This window comes from Sinohyriopsis cumingii, unplaced genomic scaffold, assembly GCF_028554795.1.
Source record: "Sinohyriopsis cumingii isolate HCF-2022 unplaced genomic scaffold, ASM2855479v2 utg000349l, whole genome shotgun sequence".
Taxonomy (NCBI): domain Eukaryota; kingdom Metazoa; phylum Mollusca; class Bivalvia; order Unionida; family Unionidae; genus Sinohyriopsis; species Sinohyriopsis cumingii.
This window is the reverse complement of record NW_028315889.1, coordinates 246815-274227: the sequence shown is the minus strand read 5'-3', so window position 1 is coordinate 274227 and position 27413 is coordinate 246815. Positions and strand designations below refer to the sequence as shown.

Here is a 27413-nt window from a genome sequence, read left to right as displayed (position 1 = left end):
ACAGACAGGTATAGAATCACGAATAAGATTAGAGATAAAGACGGGGGAGTGGAATCTAAACAATTACTATATACAAATGACATCATAGATAATAAAATATACTCTGAACTAACAACATTTATTAACGAAATTATGAAAACATTTAGAAATGATACGTAGACCTTAAAATTAATTTAAATTTTGGTTTTAAATGCGATATATAAACATAAACAGACAAGAAGCGGTAGGTATGAACTCTACTATAGAATTTTTTTCTAGAGGAGCTTCTCTGCATAGTTTATGAAACTATAATTTTGTAACTATATTCTTATGACATAAACATTTATATCTATTATAAACTTTTGCATATCCTTATTCCAAATAAAGGAAAACAATAAATTCATTTTATATGACATGCAAACAAAATCAGACACGATGCGAGAGGTATATCCTAAACAAATTTCTCTGCATCGTTTATGCAACTGTAATTTTGATATTCTCTAGCAACACAAATACTAAATTAAAAAATAAAATACTACTAAACACACGGAATACCTTGTAGAAACTAATACAAGCGATAACATCGATAGGTACAAAAAGAACAAAAACACTGGGACAGGGATTGGCCATACTGATTAAGGAGCATATGATGGTAAGATGCCTACGCTACGTGGCTCATGCGAGGTAGTACGGATCGTATCGGATCTCCCCAAAGGTAAGGTCAAGTTATAGAACATTACGAAAACACAAGCAAGGGAGTACATATACCATCTACTAAAAATACGAAGTATAAAATGCGCAACATACACGCACTCAGGAATAAAACTATTTTCTTTTTTCTTTCTCCTCTTGATTATTTTGTTCACAAACTTTTACTTTCCTCTTCTATGATACTCATATTACTTTCACATTAGATAAGGACTCAATGCATGGGAATGAAGGTATTGGCCTCTGTCACGGAAACGTGTAAACAAAATAACTGAGTCATATTCCACCGCCATATGCTAATACCGGACCTCCCTAGCTGGAATTAATTTATTTTCTCACATAGGAATCCTCATAACTAAGACTACTCTAATTGTGATTATAGAACCAGTCCATAAAACAAACGTGTGTGTGTGTGTGTGTGTGTGTGTGTGTGTGATTAGGATTGTTAACGTAGATTTAAAAATTTTCAGTCATATCGCTACGATGTCTGCAGTGTGACAGTTTTATAGTGATGTCTAGTACCGGGCCCCATGCCGCAGACAAGTAGCATGATGTCCCACACAGTCACATTATCCTGGCACCAGGCCTACCAGTCCTAACACTAACCTTAATGCTGAGCACCAAGCGATTCAGCTGTTAGTACCATTTTTGTAAGTCGTTGGTATGACTCGGCCTGGGTTCGAACCCAAGACTTCCCGTTTCCTAGGCGGACGATCTAACCACTAGGCCACCGGATCTGTCCCTAAACGAGTAGCATACAGTACATATAGCATACGCATATAGCATACACTGGACAAGATAAATCCCTGTCAAGCATCACTAAGGTAATTAAAGCTCCGAAACCAGCCAGGGGTTAAGGAGCTATATCAGCACTAGAGTAAGACATTGTACAAAACACTAATCCAAATTAATAAATCTATCAAAATTCTATTTGAAAACACATGCAGTACATATACTATAGGGGCAACAAAACACATAAAATCATTAAAATTTCGTCACTAGGGGGTCCTCTCTATGATGGAGTCTGAGAGGGAACACACAATTCAAATTTAATGATTTGCTATCTCCAGCTGTAGAAAGATGCAAATTAAATATTATTTTCCCATTTGTATTATAGGATATAATTGTTTTGCTGTCACATTTATCTTGTATTTTAGGTAATTTTGACTTGTGTCGTAAAATACAATGTTATAGTCTGTTTCCTAGTTTACCTGTTTGTAACTTAACATAACTTTTATATTCGTAATAATGTTGTATTTATTAAGGAAGAGAAGGTGTTACGTTAAGTACTGTAAAATTCTCGTCAGACACAGGTTCACTTCTGAACCTGATTATCATCATGTACAGTAGTCCAGATAATATAACTTGTATACAAAAATCAACTCAAGTTTACAGTACATAACGTCATTTGTATACAAAATCAACTCAAGTTACAGTACATAACGTCATTTGTGTACAAAAATCAACTCAAGTTACAGTACATAACGTCATTACGTGCTATTATACATGACCGTGTCATTTGAATCACACGGATTCAGATATTATATTTTCAGTTTACTGATTGGTGACTGATTGGTGATTGATTGATTGATGTGAATCCTGAGTGTATTGCTGAAGGTGGGACGGATGGATAGTTATGCTGCATCTCTGTAATTGTAGGTGTTGTTTAGCCGAGGTGCTAATTTGGGTTGTTACACTAGGTGTGCTGCTGTCGGGGCCGAGTTGAACCGGAAGAAGATAAAGGTCATACGTGGTGAAGAACCAAGCCTTCTGGAACAATAGGCTCTGCAGAGAACAAGAGATTCTATGGATCTTTAGGCAGACCAGGAGGGGCAGACCGTTCGTGCTGGCTCCTAAACCATTCGGCAGAGCGTTGGGGCTGAGAAGACTTTACGGACTTGTGTTCGACTCCACAAGATATATGTCCCAATATTTCATATCATATTTCCCTATTTGAGTGAAAACTCTCATATTACTCTATCTGAGTGAAAATTAATTCAATTTTCTTTAAGCGACTGAAACACATCATATGTCTTTAGTTGAGTGCAATGTATCACACATCACTATTTGCGTGAACTATATCATGTTAATATTTGTGAAGCAATTGTCAATATTTACGTGAATAATTTTTTTCCGTTGTTTGTGTGGAATCACTTTGAATCATTAATCATTGTATCTTTTTACTATGTCAGTTTTTTTTCTTGCATATCAATTTAAATTTCGTTTAAATCGCAATACATTATCAGGTTCGTGCATATTTTGTTAAATATCCAATATTTAAATTTTATTGGAGCACCAAGCAAAACATCTTTTTCATTAAATCATTCACAAATATTGTAGTTTTGTCATTATCAAAAGTGTTTGTTAAAATCCAACACTAACCCTGTTATCTTGTTACACCTTTATATATAATTTACAGTAATAAAATTACAGTAAAGAAAAATTATTTACTTCTCCATTTATTTGATGTTTTCGTTGTGTCAACAGAGGAAATATATTTCGTTTAGAGGGAACAGACGTAGATGATCCCTGTATTATTAGGCTCATACTCCATCTTGTGAGGACTTGCACCATAGCATCGAGTTTTAGTATACCGGTATGATAACCATAATACATTGTTGAGTAAGGACACACATGAGGATTCAAACAAATGCGAATAGACACTCCTTGATGACACGGATATTTCATGTGCGTAAAGTGACTATGAAATGTGATTCATCAACGAAATCTGAACAGCATTCATACGTATCCTATCGTGTATGTCGTCTAAATTTCTAGCCATAAATCCCATACAACGAAGAAAAAAGAAAGCAATCCTAATGGCATCATATAGCATAGCCGTTATAGTGAGAAAACTCTGTTCTGCATGATATAAAATAACAGCATTTATTGAAAGTCTCCCTCTTGGGATTGTCATTACTACTTTGTAGTCATTACAAGTCCTTTGCAATTCTACACATTGTCCAAGAATTGAGTCTGCTCGAAAGGCTTATTAAATCCTTCCCTCAGGCAGTTGCAGTGTATTCCAGCAAGGTACAGTTCAGCTTTGAAGATTCCAAGTTTAAATTGTGATGACAGCAAGATACAAATTGAATTATCATATCTACAAGTATTTGAGGTAACGTTCTAGGTTGTACAAACACTCCACGTATCAAAGGTATAAACAGCAAGAAATAGAGAAGGGCAGTATTGTAGAGAATGTCTGTCCAATGAATGATTGAGATATTCCGTAACTGATCAATGTCACCTCTCCAATAATCACCGGTTCCGACTGTTGGAGAAATGGTCTCGGCTGGGAGATGGATAGATTGATTGATTTATTGAGGATTGTAATTCGTATGTTAAAGACGGTATATATCATTGTAGCATCCATATATATGACAAGACCCAAAAAATGCCCTTTTCGGGGCCACCAAGATAACGCAGGAACAGATATACTAGTCAATCATTGCCAAATTATTGTATGTTGATGTGGGTATGTTTGTATGACATTCACAACTTAACCGTATCCACCCTTTGGTCTTATATTATAGAATCTCAGTACGGGAGACAATAAGTTTCTTTCACTGTTGCACAGCAGTCCTTTTGAAAAATGGCATAGACTATTATGTCATTTAAAAAAATGTCCAGATCCTCTTAAATTTTCTCCCTGTCAATAATTTGCAGATGTTCTAATGAGGGTAATGTATGTCCACATGATTCCTCCTGAGCCGTATTCTAGTCTCTCTGTATACTAAAATTAGGGATGTTTTTCTTCATGTCATCATCTATACATTAAGGGATATTTTTCTTCATGTCCGCATCTATACATTAAGGTATGTTTATCTTTATGTCCGCATTTATACATTAAGTCATGTTTTTCTTCATATCCGCCTATATACATTTAGGTATTTTTTTCTTTCATGTCCGCATCTGTACATTAAGGGATGTTTATCTTCATGTCCGCATCTATACATTAAGGCATGTTTATCTTCATGTCCGCATTTATACATTAAGTCATGTTTTTCTTCATGTCCGCCTATATACATTAAGGGATATTTTTCTTCATGTCCGCATCTATACATTAAGGGATAGTTTTCTTCATGTCCGCATCTATACATTAAGGTATGTTTATCTTTATGTCCGCATTTATACATTAAGTCATGTTTTTCTTCATGTCCGCCTATATACATTTAGGTATTTTTTTCTTTTATGTCCGCATCTATACATTAAGGGATGTTTATCTTCATGTCCGCATCTATACATTAAGGGATATTTTTCTTCATGTTCGCATCTATACATTAAGGGATGATTTTCTTTATTACAAGATTTTTAACATAAAACGCGGTTCTTCTGCCAGTCTTAGCAATTGTCGTTGACTCGCCACCAATTGAGAAAGAGAAGAATTAAAGCCCACCCTGACGGACTGAGAAATTATTCGAGGCTATAACATTGATCAATAGAATAGCACCTCTTGTACCAGATCAGGGACTACAAACTTACTAACTCAAGGCATCCGAAGAGAGAAATGCTCTCCTTGTGAACTTGGCAAGATCTCGTTTACGAAGTAATACAGAAGGAGACGGCGAAATTAAAAGTGGTTCTATATTCAAGTTATTCGATATTACTCTAAAGCTTGTTTACAGAATTTGAAAACGAGCGTCGTTTATCACATGCATAAACTCTTCAAATAATAAACAGTCTTTATGCAAAGAATAATACACAAGTTTGTTTTGGTTACCTCACAGAAGGTATCAGTATTTGCCATTGCTCATCAAATACTGAATCTCTTGTTTCATTGACAGGTAACAGAACATCAAGCCTTTACATATATCTAAAAAATAACACTTTCAACTGAAATTAAAGAAGTTGCATAGTACGGGTTTGTGGCTAAACTTGCCAAAACACAGTTAGTTGTTAGATAAGCAAGTGTTGACATGTTGTTATTAAGATCTTCCTGGTAAAGTTTTATTGAATTGTAAAACGACGAAACACGGAAAGGAAACTTTGCATTAATCCCATGGAGAATATTGTCAGCAACAGCAAGATGAATATACGTTTCTACATTCTTGGTTTCATACTTGCTCTTGGTGGTAAGTAAAACTAATTTTTATACTGAACAATAGGCCTGTTCGATAACGGTTGTTACGTCCTTTGACTTATTAATTGCCCTAATTGACGACTTCGACATCAATTTATACGGTTCTCATCACTCTAAATCGATATATGTCAATAGAAGTGTGTAAAAATACAAAATAAAAAGTTTTTTATTATATACTCAATATTGAATTGGGTTATCAACTTTACCGATCTACATATCCATGCTATGTGCATCTACCCTTGCCTTGTTGCCATAGTGCCACATATTTCGATGCTAATACTACAGCTTTCAAGCTAGAATTCAAGCTATCCAAAAGTATATAACATGTGTATGTATCTTATTAAATACATCTTCATGTGTCTGTCCGTGCGCTTAATGCCATCCTATGCAAACGTTTTCCGTATAGGAAAATAGGTCATATCGATCGTAAACAGCCACCAACTTTGACAAATTTGATATCAATTTATATATTTCTCATCAGCTTAAATTGATCTATGGCAATACAAACGTGTGAAAATGCAAAATAAAACAGTTGGTATCTTTTATGCTCAATATCGCTTAGGGTAGAGACTTTATCGATCTAGGCATTCGTGCCATATTCCTCTACCCATGCCGTTTTGTGATGACGTCACATATTTCGATGCCAATACTATAGATTTCAAGCATAGAATTCATGTTATCCAACAGTATATAATATATGTATGTATCTCGCTAAATACGTCTTCATTTGTCCTTCCGTGCGCCTAATGCCTTTCTGTACAAATGTTTCCCGTACACTGTAGGCGAATAAGTCATACCAATCGTATAAAATCACTGATAATTACAAATTTTATATCAATTTATATGTGTCTCATCACTCTAGATCGATCTATGCCAATAGAAATATCTAAAACTGCAAAATAAAAAAGTTGATATTTTTTACTCAGTATAGCTTAGGGTTAGCGACTAGCTAGTTGATGCGTCCTTAACGGGAGTATTGCTTGCCGGAGATAGGGATTGTAAATTCATGCATACGGTTTCTGATTTTAATGTACCAAAGCGCTCTTCAAGGGAGCCTATTGTCATGGGCGGTAACAACCCTTACCAAACAGGCCTATATGTACGTGTCTGTTTCGATCTATTTATACTTTTCTACCATTGATATTGCCTCTACTTTATCAACAACACTACAGTAGAAAGTGAATTTTATATGATATTCCCATAGTATGTGTTTTTGCCACACTAAAGTAACAACATTTCTGTGTATGTAAATTTCCCTCAAATTACTAATAATGCAAATATTTTGATTTAATATTGTTTTTAATTTGAATAAATGAAAATTGATTTTAATAATATTCAAATTTGACCCTGATTACTGATTAGTATTAAGTATTGTAATTGTATAATGTGTAATCCCGATTTCATGTTGAAAATTCTGTTTTTATTCATCCTGAAATTAGAATGTTTTTGTCATTCCTGTGCATTGTTGACGAGTTCTGTGTTGTTGTTTTTGTTGCGTTGTATAGTTTGCTGTGTGCAAACATATCGCTCATCTGTATAAAACCAATGCATGCAATTACCAAAATTAATGTTCAGAAGGTTTTAATTTTTATCAACATAACTATTAAATAAATGTAAAGTAAGGCAACTCATAAGAACGATATGTTAATCTTGAAAATGTAGATATTTTGTCCCACATGTCAATAGTTTCACTGGAATTTCTTACCTTGTTTATATCGAGACATCTGTTTACTTAGCTTGCTTTATATGAGCATATATGAGAGAGAGAGAGAGAGAGAGAGAGAGAGAGAGAGAGAGAGAAAGAGATATTGTGTGTGTGTTTGAGAAAGTCATTAATGTTTGGACGAAGTGCCAACATATAAATTGGTATACTGAAAAAAAATGTTTCTAATTTGTAGACAGTGCAGGTCAAAATTCGAATAGTTTTCTTCTGCATACGACTACGTACACCTGGAAAGACTATGAACATTATTTAAAACGTGGAGAAATAATTTGGAATATAATGTACATATCCACTAACGCGAGATTTGTGTAGTCATGTTACTAGCAATGCACATGGCGAGTACCATATCAAATTTAATCCACGCTGTATAATTTCGTGTCGTCTGTCAGCGGATTAATTCTAAGAAGATAAATCATTTTCCTATGGCTTTAATGTACGTATGACTGTATGTAAGGTCGTTTAAGTTTGCTGGGCTTGGGTAGTGGGTGTCTACCCTATGCCGACAAAGCAATGTGTTGGCCAATGTCAACTTTTCGATAGACAAACGATTCTGACCCTACACCACAAAATAAATGTCCAAATATCAATAATGGGATGAGATGGGTCAGATAAAATTTGGATTAAGGTAAGACTAAGTAGGTTTGGCGCTACTTAAGAAGAACAGGCAGCAGATCTCTTAGACCACGGCAGTGCTCAAAGTTCATGTCACGTCATGTGCATTTTGCGCGATTAAGTAAAACATAGTAATGAAAACACGATTTCTAGATTCAAAGACATTTCAATACAAATTATGGTTTAACAATTTCGTTACATTTAAATCATCATTATGCTTTACTTACCATTTCTATTGATATGTCTGCTCTATTCTCTTTCTATCTCTCGCACTCTTTGTCTTTCAGTTTACCATCTTAAGTTCATATACATCGTCGCATGCATATGGTGAAAAATCCGTACGCTCCTTTACAGTGTTTCATCGTATTTTGCGACATGGTCCAGTGAGAGAGAGAGAGAGAGAGAGAGAGAGAGAGAGAGGTGTGGGTGGGGTGGGGTGGGGGTGGCGGTGGCTGCGGATTGATTCTAAAGCATTAATTTACTTGCACCTATTTTGTTCTGGGACAAAACCACGATATAAATGCTTATTTTCCCACTTATGTTTGGAACCAAAGCTCGATATCGATGTTTGATAACTTCATATCGAGGCAGAGAGACATATGAATTTATGTGCTGTTGGTATTTGAGGCTAGAGAAAGATAAAGGCACAGATCTAAGTTACTTGAGGAGTTTGAAATTAATAATAAGACCAGGATTTGTAGCGGTCTCAATAACATTAAAAACTATGGATGAATGGATGAAGTTCTTCTTGATTAGATGACATTCTTTAAAATGTTTTATTCATTTACAAAACGGTAATTATCAACATTTTTCTCTGTCATGTCCTTATTTCAGTAATAAGGGAAAATTCATCAATGATCTACAGTAAAAAAGTAACGGTCTTCTGCTGAGACCATACACCTATATATATTCATACGCCACAGGTGAATCATGCTAATATCTACCTGCAGTACCGGTATATCAAATTACTGTATACCAGCACTTTAAAATGTATTTTATAGTAATGTATGTGGTATAAATTAAATAAATTATAGTGCTGATACTGTTGGATACTGCGTTTTCGACCCAAGTACATGTACTTCGGTCTCACACAAAATATCCAACAGTAAAAGCACCGTCATTTTTAAGTATTGCACCATTGTCACAGAGGGTGTCAGAATTTGCCATTGCTCATCAAATACTGAATCTCTTGTTTCATTGACAGGTAAAAGAATATCAAACCTTTCCATAGATCTAATAAATAACACTTTAAACTGAAATTAAAGAAGTTGCATACATAGTACTGGTTTGTGGCTAAACTTGCCAAAACACAGTTAGTTGTTAGATAAGCAAGTGTTAACATGTTGTTATTAAGATCTTCCTGATTAAGTTTTATTGAATTGTAAAATGACGAAACACGGAAAGGAAACTTTGCATTAATCCCATGGAGAATATTGTCAGCAACAGCAAGATGAATATACGTTTCTACATTCTTGGTTTCATACTTGCTCTTGGTGGTAAGTAAAACTAATTTTTATACTGAACAATAGGCCTGTTCGATAACGGTTGTTACGTCCTTTGACTTATTAATTGCCCTAATTGACGACTTCGACATCAATTTATACGGTTCTCATCACTCTAAATCGATATATGTCAATAGAAGTGTGTAAAAATACAAAATAAAAAGTTTTTTATTATATACTCAATATTGAATTGGGTTATCAACTTTACCGATCTACATATCCATGCTATGTGCATCTACCCTTGCCTTGTTGCCATAGTGCCACATATTTCGATGCTAATACTACAGCTTTCAAGCTAGAATTCAAGCTATCCAAAAGTATATAACATGTGTATGTATCTTATTAAATACATCTTCATGTGTCTGTCCGTGCGCCTAATGCCATCCTATGCAAACGTTTTCCGTATAGGAAAATAGGTCATATCGATCGTAAACAGCCACCAACTTTGACAAATTTGATATCAATTTATATATTTCTCATCAGCTTAAATTGATCTATGGCAATACAAACGTGTGAAAATGCAAAATAAAACAGTTGGTATCTTTTATGCTCAATATCGCTTAGGGTAGAGACTTTATCGATCTAGGCATTCGTGCCATATTCCTCTACCCATGCCGTTTTGTGATGACGTCACATATTTCGATGCCAATACTATAGATTTCAAGCATAGAATTCATGTTATCCAACAGTATATAATATATGTATGTATCTCGCTAAATACGTCTTCATTTGTCCTTCCGTGCGCCTAATGCCTTTCTGTACAAATGTTTCCCGTACACTGTAGGCGAATAAGTCATACCAATCGTATAAAATCACTGATAATTACAAATTTTATATCAATTTATATGTGTCTCATCACTCTAGATCGATCTATGCCAATAGAAATATCTAAAACTGCAAAATAAAAAAGTTGATATTTTTTACTCAGTATAGCTTAGGGTTAGCGACTAGCTAGTTGATGCGTCCTTAACGGGAGTATTGCTTGCCGGAGATAGGGATTGTAAATTCATGCATACGGTTTCTGATTTTAATGTACCAAAGCGCTCTTCAAGGGAGCCTATTGTCATGGGCGGTAACAACCCTTACCAAACAGGCCTATATGTACGTGTCTGTTTCGATCTATTTATACTTTTCTACCATTGATATTGCCTCTACTTTATCAACAACACTACAGTAGAAAGTGAATTTTATATGATATTCCCATAGTATGTGTTTTTGCCACACTAAAGTAACAACATTTCTGTGTATGTAAATTTCCCTCAAATTACTAATAATGCAAATATTTTGATTTAATATTGTTTTTAATTTGAATAAATGAAAATTGATTTTAATAATATTCAAATTTGACCCTGATTACTGATTAGTATTAAGTATTGTAATTGTATAATGTGTAATCCCGATTTCATGTTGAAAATTCTGTTTTTATTCATCCTGAAATTAGAATGTTTTTGTCATTCCTGTGCATTGTTGACGAGTTCTGTGTTGTTGTTTTTGTTGCGTTGTATAGTTTGCTGTGTGCAAACATATCGCTCATCTGTATAAAACCAATGCATGCAATTACCAAAATTAATGTTCAGAAGGTTTTAATTTTTATCAACATAACTATTAAATAAATGTAAAGTAAGGCAACTCATAAGAACGATATGTTAATCTTGAAAATGTAGATATTTTGTCCCACATGTCAATAGTTTCACTGGAATTTCTTACCTTGTTTATATCGAGACATCTGTTTACTTAGCTTGCTTTATATGAGCATATATGAGAGAGAGAGAGAGAGAGAGAGAGAGAGAGAGAGAAAGAGATATTGTGTGTGTGTTTGAGAAAGTCATTAATGTTTGGACGAAGTGCCAACATATAAATTGGTATACTGAAAAAAAATGTTTCTAATTTGTAGACAGTGCAGGTCAAAATTCGAATAGTTTTCTTCTGCATACGACTACGTACACCTGGAAAGACTATGAACATTATTTAAAACGTGGAGAAATAATTTGGAATATAATGTACATATCCACTAACGCGAGATTTGTGTAGTCATGTTACTAGCAATGCACATGGCGAGTACCATATCAAATTTAATCCACGCTGTATAATTTCGTGTCGTCTGTCAGCGGATTAATTCTAAGAAGATAAATCATTTTCCTATGGCTTTAATGTACGTATGACTGTATGTAAGGTCGTTTAAGTTTGCTGGGCTTGGGTAGTGGGTGTCTACCCTATGCCGACAAAGCAATGTGTTGGCCAATGTCAACTTTTCGATAGACAAACGATTCTGACCCTACACCACAAAATAAATGTCCAAATATCAATAATGGGATGAGATGGGTCAGATAAAATTTGGATTAAGGTAAGACTAAGTAGGTTTGGCGCTACTTAAGAAGAACAGGCAGCAGATCTCTTAGACCACGGCAGTGCTCAAAGTTCATGTCACGTCATGTGCATTTTGCGCGATTAAGTAAAACATAGTAATGAAAACACGATTTCTAGATTCAAAGACATTTCAATACAAATTATGGTTTAACAATTTCGTTACATTTAAATCATCATTATGCTTTACTTACCATTTCTATTGATATGTCTGCTCTATTCTCTTTCTATCTCTCGCACTCTTTGTCTTTCAGTTTACCATCTTAAGTTCATATACATCGTCGCATGCATATGGTGAAAAATCCGTACGCTCCTTTACAGTGTTTCATCGTATTTTGCGACATGGTCCAGTGAGAGAGAGAGAGAGAGAGAGAGAGAGAGAGAGAGAGGTGTGGGTGGGGTGGGGTGGGGGTGGCGGTGGCTGCGGATTGATTCTAAAGCATTAATTTACTTGCACCTATTTTGTTCTGGGACAAAACCACGATATAAATGCTTATTTTCCCACTTATGTTTGGAACCAAAGCTCGATATCGATGTTTGATAACTTCATATCGAGGCAGAGAGACATATGAATTTATGTGCTGTTGGTATTTGAGGCTAGAGAAAGATAAAGGCACAGATCTAAGTTACTTGAGGAGTTTGAAATTAATAATAAGACCAGGATTTGTAGCGGTCTCAATAACATTAAAAACTATGGATGAATGGATGAAGTTCTTCTTGATTAGATGACATTCTTTAAAATGTTTTATTCATTTACAAAACGGTAATTATCAACATTTTTCTCTGTCATGTCCTTATTTCAGTAATAAGGGAAAATTCATCAATGATCTACAGTAAAAAAGTAACGGTCTTCTGCTGAGACCATACACCTATATATATTCATACGCCACAGGTGAATCATGCTAATATCTACCTGCAGTACCGGTATATCAAATTACTGTATACCAGCACTTTAAAATGTATTTTATAGTAATGTATGTGGTATAAATTAAATAAATTATAGTGCTGATACTGTTGGATACTGCGTTTTCGACCCAAGTACATGTACTTCGGTCTCACACAAAATATCCAACAGTAAAAGCACCGTCATTTTTAAGTATTGCACCATTGTCACAGAGGGTGTCAGAATTTGCCATTGCTCATCAAATACTGAATCTCTTGTTTCATTGACAGGTAAAAGAATATCAAACCTTTCCATAGATCTAATAAATAACACTTTAAACTGAAATTAAAGAAGTTGCATACATAGTACTGGTTTGTGGCTAAACTTGCCAAAACACAGTTAGTTGTTAGATAAGCAAGTGTTAACATGTTGTTATTAAGATCTTCCTGATTAAGTTTTATTGAATTGTAAAACGACGAAACACGGAAAGGAAACTTTGCATTAATCCCATGGAGAATATTGTCAGCAACAGCAAGATGAATATACGTTTCTACATTCTTGGTTTCATACTTGCTCTTGGTGGTAAGTAAAACTAATTTTTATACTGAACAATAGGCCTGTTCGATAACGGTTGTTACGTCCTTTGACTTATTAATTGCCCTAATTGACGACTTCGACATCAATTTATACGGTTCTCATCACTCTAAATCGATATATGTCAATAGAAGTGTGTAAAAATACAAAATAAAAAGTTTTTTATTATATACTCAATATTGAATTGGGTTATCAACTTTACCGATCTACATATCCATGCTATGTGCATCTACCCTTGCCTTGTTGCCATAGTGCCACATATTTCGATGCTAATACTACAGCTTTCAAGCTAGAATTCAAGCTATCCAAAAGTATATAACATGTGTATGTATCTTATTAAATACATCTTCATGTGTCTGTCCGTGCGCCTAATGCCATCCTATGCAAACGTTTTCCGTATAGGAAAATAGGTCATATCGATCGTAAACAGCCACCAACTTTGACAAATTTGATATCAATTTATATATTTCTCATCAGCTTAAATTGATCTATGGCAATACAAACGTGTGAAAATGCAAAATAAAACAGTTGGTATCTTTTATGCTCAATATCGCTTAGGGTAGAGACTTTATCGATCTAGGCATTCGTGCCATATTCCTCTACCCATGCCGTTTTGTGATGACGTCACATATTTCGATGCCAATACTATAGATTTCAAGCATAGAATTCATGTTATCCAACAGTATATAATATATGTATGTATCTCGCTAAATACGTCTTCATTTGTCCTTCCGTGCGCCTAATGCCTTTCTGTACAAATGTTTCCCGTACACTGTAGGCGAATAAGTCATACCAATCGTATAAAATCACTGATAATTACAAATTTTATATCAATTTATATGTGTCTCATCACTCTAGATCGATCTATGCCAATAGAAATATCTAAAACTGCAAAATAAAAAAGTTGATATTTTTTACTCAGTATAGCTTAGGGTTAGCGACTAGCTAGTTGATGCGTCCTTAACGGGAGTATTGCTTGCCGGAGATAGGGATTGTAAATTCATGCATACGGTTTCTGATTTTAATGTACCAAAGCGCTCTTCAAGGGAGCCTATTGTCATGGGCGGTAACAACCCTTACCAAACAGGCCTATATGTACGTGTCTGTTTCGATCTATTTATACTTTTCTACCATTGATATTGCCTCTACTTTATCAACAACACTACAGTAGAAAGTGAATTTTATATGATATTCCCATAGTATGTGTTTTTGCCACACTAAAGTAACAACATTTCTGTGTATGTAAATTTCCCTCAAATTACTAATAATGCAAATATTTTGATTTAATATTGTTTTTAATTTGAATAAATGAAAATTGATTTTAATAATATTCAAATTTGACCCTGATTACTGATTAGTATTAAGTATTGTAATTGTATAATGTGTAATCCCGATTTCATGTTGAAAATTCTGTTTTTATTCATCCTGAAATTAGAATGTTTTTGTCATTCCTGTGCATTGTTGACGAGTTCTGTGTTGTTGTTTTTGTTGCGTTGTATAGTTTGCTGTGTGCAAACATATCGCTCATCTGTATAAAACCAATGCATGCAATTACCAAAATTAATGTTCAGAAGGTTTTAATTTTTATCAACATAACTATTAAATAAATGTAAAGTAAGGCAACTCATAAGAACGATATGTTAATCTTGAAAATGTAGATATTTTGTCCCACATGTCAATAGTTTCACTGGAATTTCTTACCTTGTTTATATCGAGACATCTGTTTACTTAGCTTGCTTTATATGAGCATATATGAGAGAGAGAGAGAGAGAGAGAGAGAGAGAGAGAGAGAGAGAGAGAAAGAGATATTGTGTGTGTGTTTGAGAAAGTCATTAATGTTTGGACGAAGTGCCAACATATAAATTGGTATACTGAAAAAAAATGTTTCTAATTTGTAGACAGTGCAGGTCAAAATTCGAATAGTTTTCTTCTGCATACGACTACGTACACCTGGAAAGACTATGAACATTATTTAAAACGTGGAGAAATAATTTGGAATATAATGTACATATCCACTAACGCGAGATTTGTGTAGTCATGTTACTAGCAATGCACATGGCGAGTACCATATCAAATTTAATCCACGCTGTATAATTTCGTGTCGTCTGTCAGCGGATTAATTCTAAGAAGATAAATCATTTTCCTATGGCTTTAATGTACGTATGACTGTATGTAAGGTCGTTTAAGTTTGCTGGGCTTGGGTAGTGGGTGTCTACCCTATGCCGACAAAGCAATGTGTTGGCCAATGTCAACTTTTCGATAGACAAACGATTCTGACCCTACACCACAAAATAAATGTCCAAATATCAATAATGGGATGAGATGGGTCAGATAAAATTTGGATTAAGGTAAGACTAAGTAGGTTTGGCGCTACTTAAGAAGAACAGGCAGCAGATCTCTTAGACCACGGCAGTGCTCAAAGTTCATGTCACGTCATGTGCATTTTGCGCGATTAAGTAAAACATAGTAATGAAAACACGATTTCTAGATTCAAAGACATTTCAATACAAATTATGGTTTAACAATTTCGTTACATTTAAATCATCATTATGCTTTACTTACCATTTCTATTGATATGTCTGCTCTATTCTCTTTCTATCTCTCGCACTCTTTGTCTTTCAGTTTACCATCTTAAGTTCATATACATCGTCGCATGCATATGGTGAAAAATCCGTACGCTCCTTTACAGTGTTTCATCGTATTTTGCGACATGGTCCAGTGAGAGAGAGAGAGAGAGAGAGAGAGAGAGAGAGAGGTGTGGGTGGGGTGGGGTGGGGGTGGCGGTGGCTGCGGATTGATTCTAAAGCATTAATTTACTTGCACCTATTTTGTTCTGGGACAAAACCACGATATAAATGCTTATTTTCCCACTTATGTTTGGAACCAAAGCTCGATATCGATGTTTGATAACTTCATATCGAGGCAGAGAGACATATGAATTTATGTGCTGTTGGTATTTGAGGCTAGAGAAAGATAAAGGCACAGATCTAAGTTACTTGAGGAGTTTGAAATTAATAATAAGACCAGGATTTGTAGCGGTCTCAATAACATTAAAAACTATGGATGAATGGATGAAGTTCTTCTTGATTAGATGACATTCTTTAAAATGTTTTATTCATTTACAAAACGGTAATTATCAACATTTTTCTCTGTCATGTCCTTATTTCAGTAATAAGGGAAAATTCATCAATGATCTACAGTAAAAAAGTAACGGTCTTCTGCTGAGACCATACACCTATATATATTCATACGCCACAGGTGAATCATGCTAATATCTACCTGCATTACCGGTATATCAAATTGCTGTATACCAACACTTTAAAATGTATATTATAGTAATATATGTGGTATAAATTAAATAAATTATAGTGCTGATACTGTTGGATACTGCGTTTTCGACCCAAGTACATGTACTTCGGTCTCACACAAAATATCCAACAGTAAAAGCACCGTCATTTTTAAGTATTGCACCATTGTCACAGAGGGTGTCAGAATTTGCCATTGCTCATCAAATACTGAATCTCTTGTTTCATTGACAGGTAAAAGAATATCAAACCTTTCCATAGATCTAATAAATAACACTTTAAACTGAAATTAAAGAAGTTGCATACATAGTACTGGTTTGTGGCTAAACTTGCCAAAACACAGTTAGTTGTTAGATAAGCAAGTGTTAACATGTTGTTATTAAGATCTTCCTGATTAAGTTTTATTGAATTGTAAAACGACGAAACACGGAAAGGAAACTTTGCATTAATCCCATGGAGAATATTGCCAGCAACAGCAAGATGAATATACGTTTCTACATTCTTGGTTTGATACTTGCTTTCGGTGGTAAGTAAAACTATTTCTGATACCTAACAATATATACGTGTCTGTTTCGATTTATCTATACTTTTCGTCCATTGATATTGCCACTACTTTATCAACGACACTACAATGCAAAGTGAATTTTGAATGACATACCGTGGTATGTGTTTTACCAAATAAAATATGAATATTTCTGCGCATGTGAAGTTCACTTTCATGAAAGAAAGGAAAGAAATATTAGCAAGCATGCATATGTGTGCACTTTCTCATATATATATATATATATATATATATATATATATATATATATATATATATATATATATTAAATACTGAAACATCCCTCAAAATTGCAATTAATGCAAATATTTTGATTTAATACTGTTTTTAAATTTTTGTCTTAAAATGGGTTTGAATGATACTCAAATTTGATCATGTTTATTATTAAATATAATGATTGTATAATGTGTAATCCCGATGTAACGTCACCTTCTTAGTAAGAGGGGTGGTTAATAGGATTAGGCGGGCATTATCTAGTGGATGACATCACTTGATTTTATTTCCCGGTGAAAGTGGATATATAAAATATAAACAGAAACCGGAGCAAGACTATTGAGAAGAAATAATGCAATAAGAGCCCCGTTAGACAAGAAAAATAACAAAATTGAATCAATTACAATTAATAGCGGCAACTCCAATTGAATCTTAGTTAAGTCAAGAGAATTTAGTAGCAGCGTATAATTTGGATTTATTTCATCATAATAGAGTTTTAAAAAGAGCGCAATGTCGACAATCGATTGCACCACCTTCCTCTCGCGACTGTGTTTAACGTCTCCCTGTTCTCTAGTCTTCCTATTCTGAACAATTCATCTCATCCTAGACTTCCTAGTCTTTTAATTCTTAATGCGTCATCTATTTCCGGACATCTGACTTCTGTCTTCGGACTGTCCTGTCTCTCCCAGAAAGCTGTTTCTTTAAGGACAAAATTACCCCTAAACCTCTATACTTATCACTTCCTATATGTACGTAACATTCATTCACGTACGTTTCTCAGATGCATAACTAGCCCTCCAAACACTGCCTAAATTCTGACGTAATTCGATAGATCATGATTCTGGCGTGACAGCGACCGATCATAAGTTAACACGTGCGCGGTGTATCTTACATTACCGTATCTCTTTACCCACGCTACCACATGCTCGGTTACTATAGCACAAAATTCATAAAATTCGATACATAATGTGGTTCCTGGTCATATCAAAGACATCTGCATAAAACACACAATCAAAAAAGAAAATTACGTGACAAATTAAAATTGCGTACCTTAATGCTGTTCTCATTCAGAGATTTTGCGTCCTAGCACTAAACCCTTTCCACTTTTACAAAACAGCCACTTGGTCGCCTTTTCTTGTTAAACGAGGAAAGCAATATTTATTTTTGGCGTCCACGATTCCAAACGTCTCCTCATTCAGGAAATTTCCGAATAAATAATTTCGACTAAGGTCGTCACATTAAATTCACATTACTTCCGAAGTGTACGCCTTAATTTACTCTGCCAATCGTACGCAGCGGTTCCTAAATTTGTCCCATGATAATCGTTTCTTTCGTCAGATTTTAGACAGCCTAGAATCTCTGACCTACGTTGTAATCAACTTCCCTTTACAAAAGAGTATTTAACATGGGTTCCTATCAAACGGTTATGCTTGGAAGCTCAAATGTTTACTTTCTAAGGACAGTGTTGCGATGCCCTGGACAAATATCAATGAGTTGTAGATGTTTGCCTTTCAAGTCTAACATTGACTTGGGGGGGGGGAGAAAAGAAGAAAGGTCGAAGTGACCCTTTACAAAGTCGTGGCTTGCTTAAATGTGATAAAATTGATGCGATCAATGCATTCAACTTTAAAATTTAAAACTATTTAGAATTCGACACTTTACATCCTTTTTCATGTTGATATTTTTGTTTTTATTCATCTTGAAATTAGAATATTCTTGTCCTTCCTGTCCATTGTTTCAGTCAAGACACCTGTTTACCTAGCTTGCTTTACATGAGCATATATATATATATATATATATATATATATATATATATATATATATATATATATATATATATATATATATATATATATATATATATGAGAGAGAGAGATTGTGTTTCACCGTCGTGACGTCATCAATCTTGTCTTGATATATATTTTGTATGCTTGTCTGTTTAGTGACTTCATGCATTATTAGTATGGTGATATAATGTAAATGCAAATGTTTTGAAGTAAATAATGTGATATGACAGTAATATTAATACTATTATCGGAAATGTTCCAAATGATATGATGATGTATTTAATATTAAATAAATTCCAATTTAATTGTCATGCCATTTACATGCAAGTTAAAACAGTATCATGCTTCTGACAATCACATGCTGTTTCTTCTTAAAAATTAAAATAACAATTATTTCTATCTGCTAAGGACTACAAATACCAATTTGATCACATAGACTGACCAGGTATCTATACTATAACTCCTAGACTTACTATGGTCGATGATCTAACTACCTCTAAGACTCTTTTATAATATGGTCATCTGCGGACTAGGCTTTTCTCGCGAGCAAAACATTAGACTTATAGGGAATGGGAACATCCAAAGAACACACAGACATCTGAAAGAATTGAAGACTACTATACTAGTCAGAGCTATATTAAGCGTCCATGTGATAGTTGTGCTGCGCTAGAAATATTGAAACTTTCGGGATGACGATCATTGACTGTATATTTCTTTATACAGCTATTTCTGTGGAAGCCGGCGATTACTGCACTTATCGGTATAGTTGTTATATTTACTCGGGTACTTGCTATCAACAGACATATTGCGATTATGGCTGCTGCGGTACCTCATACAGCGAAGCTTGTTGTACGTAAGTAAATCACTTCCGTTATGACTTATAAAGTCTTCGCCATATATATATATATATATATATATATATATATATATATATATATATATATATATATATATATATATATATATAATAGTTTAGCCCAAGGCAAGCCCCTCTTGGATGAGCAGCTGGATCACATATTCTGTCAATAATGACGATACAATGCTTGATTGTTATAATGCAAATGGATGTTTATTTCAACATAATCTAGTTTAGTACATAGTTGGTATAATTTACATACAGTGTGCAGTTTAACAGTTTTGAGATGTCAACATGTTAACATTGTTACAACAATGTAGTCTTAAACTATGTAACAGAAAATAAGCAGAACCAAACATTCTAGTGAAATCAACAATTAATGTATTTCTTTAGAATACTTAGTGAAAATTTGAAAGACAATTACAGTACAGTGAAATAAATCCCATCTAACCCTAAATGTCCAAAAATATATAATCTTCAGAATGAATTTCAATAGTCTTGAATTTTCTGATGTACCACAAAAATACAATTAATCCAGAATGTGAATCTGACTGAAATCTGATCTCCGCTGTCCTACATGAAGACCTGACAGCGACCGCTTAAGGGATGTGTTTTGGTAACCAATGTTATTTCCATAATCGCTTATTTTATCAACCAATCAGATGAAGTCTTATATCTTCGCGTTTGGAGACTAAACAGTGCATCTAACGATTTGATTCACTTTCAGATTTTTGAAAGCTGCAATTCCATTGGTTTAAATCAATGGTCACCAGAACATGACCCTTAAGCGGCTGGCGTCAAATCTTCATGTAGGGCAGCGGAGATCAGATTTTAATCATTTTGTCCAGAATGTCTTTGAATAAGTTCTCAGTAATCCCAAAGTAGTGTTTTATTCCAAACGTCAGTGAGGATTTGCCGATTCTAATGAATAATATAAATAAATGATTCCTCTCCAATTGAACACAACTGCAAATGACTCCAGAGACTGGTGATAAAACAAGACTGTAAATGTTTACCAAATCATTCCCTCTATATACAAATTCACTTGACTTGCCACATAGCAGATTTTCTACTGAAACCCCAGGTCTTGAACTCAAATTCAAGTAAGCAAGTTGTTTACTTCTTAGAATCATGACAAATTCAGGTAGACACAACCCTTAACCACTTACAAAAATAAATCACACAAGATAGATATGCACAACAACATATCACGTTATGTGGAATCTGATCCAAATAAGCCCATGAAAGTCTTGATTGGCAGAGACCATGGGAATTGTCCATGCGTACATTGTTTCCCACTTCCAGGACAAGCGTGGCTTAAATCTCAACCTATATGAGTAAATAAATTCACAAGTTTCTTTTTTAAACGAATGTTGATAAATGCCGGTCTCTAAACTAGTATAAAATTCTCTAACCTCAGCATTCTTCCAAATCCAATAATGCAAATATACGGTAACAAATCATGAACTCTTTAATTAGTATTATGCACATAAACGCCTCTATAGTATATACTTCGTAAAATTTCGGCATCCAGTAGTCATCCCTTCACAAGATTATACAATAACTAACGATTTGCTATGAGCAAAAATTGAAATGCGATATTCATCTGTTCTGCTTTCTATCCAAAATCTTTCCACTTATATAAAAGCCATGTGATAAACATTCTCATATGGGTAATGATTTAACATGAACTCATTGAATAATGTCCAGCTTTTGCTCGCAAAGGCTAGAAAAAGTTAAAAGTTATTCAATTCGTTTCATAAATTCGATATTTAATCATTAGCCACTTAAGATCCTCTTTTAGTAACTTTAAATTTTGCGCTTTCATTTTTCTCTCAAACTCTCTACATAACTTTATTTGGGAAAAGTTACAATTGGTCTTTGGGAAAAAATCTCAGTCCATTTCTGCATTTAACGTAATCTTGTAACTCATTTGAAACAAATGTTTGATATAAGGACCTTTTCTATTCCCTTGGTCTTCATTTTATCCGGTTATCACTGTATACAAGATTGTTATGCGTTAGATGATACAATAGGACCATACACTGAATATATTTCATGGCCTCTATATAATACGTATATAAACGCAGATGTGCAATTTACGTGGGGCAATGTAATTATTATATTTGAGAGATTATAAATTGCTGCTTTTACTTCCTATATTTTAGTTACAATGCTTCTAGTGTTATTGCTGGCTCTGTGATCGGCAGTCTTGTAGGGTTTGGATTCGTGATTGCTCTCATCGTCTACTGCTGTGTGGCTGCAAGCAAGTCTAGTACACACAGAGGGGTCGTCGTTCAACCAGCAAACACCACACAGATTCATACTCTTTCTGGTAAGTTATATCTCACCAAAAGAACGAGTCGATGTGAAGCAAAGGTAATTAGCTCGCTTTGAACCTTCTTTGTCCAGGGGTATGATCCTAAGTTCCGATACTGGCAAGGGCATAGGCTATACCATTTTGGAACGGTGGACTCCTTCGGTATCTTCCACCTTAAAAATATCGTTGTTCTAACCATCTAAATTGTCAGCTGTTAGTTTTTAGAGTTTTTCCTTATAAAGAATGTTTGAAAGTTCTCTTTTAAATCGTCAGGGCATTTTTTAATCAAATTTGTCTGTTCCTATCTAATTAAATTAACTAAAAAATTTACGGTAGGAACTATTTAAGTCTTCCTATTTAAAATATTAAAAGAACTTCGTTAGTATTTCAAATTTACATCATAAGTAAATTTATATCTCCATCTTTTGGGTTTGATCTCAGAAATCAGGTCATTCGTGACACTTGACAAATGTATTGCTTGTAAGAACTGCTTTGCCATTCATTAAACGCGACTTCATCAGTCATGAACATGTGTCTCTATGTCACTGTGAAATATGTATTGTATCTATCGTGGTAAAATATGTATTGTATCCTCATGGTGAAATATTTATTGTATCCATCATGGTGAAATGCGTATTACACCACATTCTTGCCCTTCAGAGAAATGTTTCCCGTAGTAGGTCTAATTTTTGTGCCATTTCAAACGTCCTCAAATTGTAAGGTAGTTTTCTTAGTAAGCTGATGCTGTTGCTATTTCTACTAATACTACTACAGCTCAGGTGACCTAGTGGCTAAAGCGTCCGCTTCGGAAGCGAGAGGGGGTGGGTTTGATCCCCAGCCGAGTCATACCAAAGACTTACAAAAATGGTATAAACAGCTGCCTCGCAAGGCACTCAGCATTAAAAGTTTAATGTTAGGACTGGTTGGCCTGGTGTCAGGATAATGTGCCTGGGTGGGACATGCCACATATCTGCGGCATGATGCCCCAGTGCTAGACATCACTATAAACTGCCACACTGCAGACATCGTAGCGATATGACTGAGAAATTGTTAAAGCTTCGTTAACAATCTTAATCACACACACACTAATACTACTAACAGCAATAACTGAAATGGTGTCTAATTGCAGGTCCAAACACTTTAAACTGCATCTTACAATGTTCCTCCACCACACGTATCCGCACCCATTCCCGACCCCCAGAACAGTGACCAGTCATAATATGATTGCATAAATTAAGCTTTGGCAAGAAAATATTTACAAATTTCATAATAACTGAGTCTTTCACATTTGACTTTTGACCATTTCCCAGTCACTACAGGCAAGAGAACCAAAGGTGTACCTTTTCCTGGAGAAAGGTACAACAGAGACTATATAATTATAAAGATTCGTGAAATTCCATTTAACGTTAAAGAAGATGAAGCAACATACAGATGGATAGTTGTTTGGTAGGTTCTCAAATACATTTTCGACACTTTAGTGACTAAACTGTGCAGAAGAAATAGGAGCTAATAACATTTCGCAAAGACACACCGAGGCAGCCGATTCGGGCTGGACTGGGAATGACTTGTATCCTTGACCCTTGAATGGACCGACGGACATACTAAGGCATCACAATACACTGACGCTTGTGAAATATTATTATTATTATTATTATTTGATAAAATAATAACATTATTATTGTTATTATTATTATTATTATTATTATTATTATTATTATTATTATTATTTTCTTTTCAGTTACTAATACAGCTGTTGCGTCTGGACCCTCATCCTACCCCGACCATTATGGACCTGTCATGTACGGTAATCCGGCGGCTCAGCAAGCCCCACCACCATACATAGGAACCTCGAGAACCAATGACGTATCATATCCACCACCACCGCCTAAATATTAATCTATGTCGTTGTTTACATAGTTGCACTAGAAGAAACACAATGTTAGGACACGAAATTCGTTTGCCGTATAGCGTGTTATGTTTAGTGAAGGCAAAATATTTGAAACGATTGATTAGCTACATTTCATCTTAAACATATATAGAGTCGTTTTTATACGCTTTATGTTATACTTAGCAAACATTCTGTGCGTGGCATGTGCTGTGATCTACTCCCAAGTACACCAGACTAAAAGAAATAGGAAAGGTCGAAATCTGTGTGTGTGTTTGTGTGTGTGTGTGCGTGTGTGTGTGTGATTTGGATTCTTGATGTATCGGTAACAATTTTTCTTTCTGCATTGTGGCATTTTATATTGGTGTCTATTACTGGGGCATTATGGTGTAGATATGATGCCCCACGATGTCCCATACAGTCACATTATCTTGACACCAGGTCAACCAGTCCTAACATTAACACCTTAATGCTGAGTGCCGAGCGAGGCAGCTGTTAGTACCATTTTTATAAGTTTTTGGTATGACTCTGCCGGTGTTTGAATTCGCGCCCTCCCATATCCGAGGCGGACATTCTAATCACAAGGCCACCAGGTCGAAATGTGTAGCATTACACATTTTCATCTACGGCCAGGGTAGAGGATTCACTTTCTTGCCTTTGAAGCAATCTTATATGAAAATAAAGCAGCAAACCATTGATATGTATATATTTTCAAATTTGTCAGAAAATGGAGAAACTGAATCAGTGCTATGATTGGAATCAGATTATCAGATTATCAAATACGTCTTTGATTGCCATTTTATAGTCACACCAGCTCCCTCTCCGCAATATTTCTAACATAGTGATTTTAACCCATTAAAGACAACATGATAAACAAATTCGGAGATATATAATAAAAAAGACCGTTTCAATTGTGTTCCATTATGGAGTGCAGTTCGTTGCATTGGCATTACTTATGTATGAGACACCTGAACTGCACATCACCACCCAAATATGTGATATAAATTGTGACGTACATCAATAATGACTGCATATCACCACGAAAATATATGATACAAGTTGTGACATACATCAGTGAAGACTGCATATCATCAGGAAAATATGTGATACAAGTTGTGACATACATCAATAAGGGCCAGCAAAGTTACTCACTTGATAAATAATTTCTTCTTTAAGCAAACATGAGAAACAGATTGTGAAATTTACTGGAATTTCGATTTTGCCATCAAACATGCCTCAAATTTTGACCCAATTTAGTTCAATATCGTGATTGTTGTGAGACTAGTTCATAATGATAATACTGCAATATAAAATTAAGACATCTGAAGGATAAAAGGTGAAGGTTGAAAATTTTTATTTTCCACATTATCCATGTCATTTGGGAGAACAATGTGTATATCACATTCTAAAATTTGTATTTTCTTATGGATACAGACATTGGAAATATATGGTGCTTGGGTGTCATGTTTTGTGAGGCATACATCTATAATCATTCTTTATTTAGAGGAAGTTTTGAATTCATATATAAGAGCAAGCAATAAACTATACGTATAATAACTAAATTCCAAAGAAACCAGTCTGAATGATATAAAAATCCCCATTGAGATAGGAATAAACAGTGTTCTACTTTTTCCGCGTCCAAGGATGTAAATTCTCAGCTTAAAAACCATCTACTATAAATAAAATGAATCTACCATTTTACCTTTAAAGCCACCTGATATCGCAATAATGTTCATCACTCATTATCACGAATACAACTTTGAACTCGTAAGAGACTGGAAAAACGAAATTAATGGAAGGATTATCACGACAAAGAACATCCCTCTTTAAGTATAAATTTATAATCACGTCAGACCCCTTGGTGCTATGAATAACACAATAATACAATTGCATAAACAAAATATGCTTAACAAAATCAGAGATATTTCATCCAGAAGGCGGTGACTATTGCATCCAATATTTTACTTTAATGAGGAAGAAATGATGATTTATTTGATGATTACAATGTATGGGAAAGCTTTGTACATGTATAATTGATTGTGAGAAGCTGGTTATTTGCAATAAAATGTAAACATGATTTTTGTATTGGAGAAACTACTTTAGAGTACACCGTGGATGTGCAGTTTAGAACGCCATCTTTGTTTTTAAAGCATATTCTTGATGTGAACTCACTGAGATTAAAAATAAACCCGTGTTGTTAATTTGGTTCCAATTTTTACTTTGGTTTTTAAACTGTATCATAATCCTTTTGCTTTAAAAAATATTTACAATTTTCATTGTATCACTAATTGTTATAGGAATGTAGCCAAGAAATTTAGAAGTTTTAGCATTTCCTTCTTTTACATGTACAAAAACAAACATGCTCTTTTCTTAGATTAGGCCCGGTTCTTTTCAAAAGAATTCTGAGTTAACTGGAAGGAAAATATTTGAGGATGTTTTTGCTTGTACATTCCTGTCAAAACGGAAACAAAGTTAAATATAAAATAGCAACGTATGACCATTATGGCGAAAATTGATTGTGCTATCAAACTTGTTTTCATTAAATTATTCTTTGTTAGTTTCTAACTGTTGCAATAATTTTCAAAGCTGTGGCTAATCTTGTAAATCGATATATAGGCCGAAATTCAATTATAATATGGCCGTACCTGCCCGCTTCTGTGCAGCTACTCAGACGATCCGAATGTTCGAACACAACTCTTGATTTTCCGTGGAGTAAAAGTCGATGTTTCGCATGTCGACATGTTAAACTCCTTATTGGAGCTAAAATTCAGACACACTGTCTATCATGACATTGTCATGCAGTCCTATATACTCTAATCATAAAGTCATAATATATCGAGTTTACTGACGTCACAGCATGTTCTGCCCTTTACTGGAGCTAAAATTTACATACACTACCTATCGTGACAGTGTCATGCTATCCTGTATACTGTAATAATGTCATATTACATAGATTTTTCTAACCTCCTCAGTTTCCATTTGTTATAGGAGTTAAAGTTATATTTACACTGTGTCCTTAATAATAGAAAAATATTAATAT

At 34.6% G+C, this 27413-nt stretch overlaps 2 protein-coding genes across 5 annotated transcripts in view; one reads left to right on the top strand and one right to left on the bottom strand.

The window, feature by feature from the left end:
* The window catches only part of LOC149774295 (P-selectin-like), a 144434-nt gene that overhangs the window by 58456 nt on the left and 58565 nt on the right, over positions 1–27413 (bottom strand). The window lies entirely within an intron of this gene.
* LOC149774296 (uncharacterized) lies at positions 12978–26574 on the top strand. Of its 2 annotated transcripts, none has more exons than XM_089945497.1 (4): positions 12978–13433; positions 20036–20165; positions 22337–22503; positions 24227–26574. In XM_089945497.1, exons 1-4 carry the CDS (start codon positions 13361–13363, stop codon positions 24382–24384), a joined length of 528 nt encoding a protein of 175 aa, XP_089801623.1. In that variant the 5' UTR covers positions 12978–13360; the 3' UTR covers positions 24385–26574. The 2 variants fall into 2 exon arrangements, with proteins under 2 accessions (XP_089801623.1, XP_089801624.1); XM_089945498.1 differs by lacking the exon at positions 12978–13433 and adding an exon at positions 16848–17276.

Excerpts from the sequence above, each read along its gene's own strand:
- LOC149774296 (XM_089945497.1), top strand. The coding sequence starts at position 13,361 with ATGGAGAATATTGTCAGCAACAGCAAGATGAATATACGTTTCTACATT. Across the intron at positions 20,166-22,336 it reads TACAGCGAAGCTTGTTGTAC|TTACAATGCTTCTAGTGTTA; the intron begins GTAAGTAAATCA and ends CCTATATTTTAG. Across the intron at positions 22,504-24,226 it reads ACAGATTCATACTCTTTCTG|TTACTAATACAGCTGTTGCG; the intron begins GTAAGTTATATC and ends TTTTCTTTTCAG.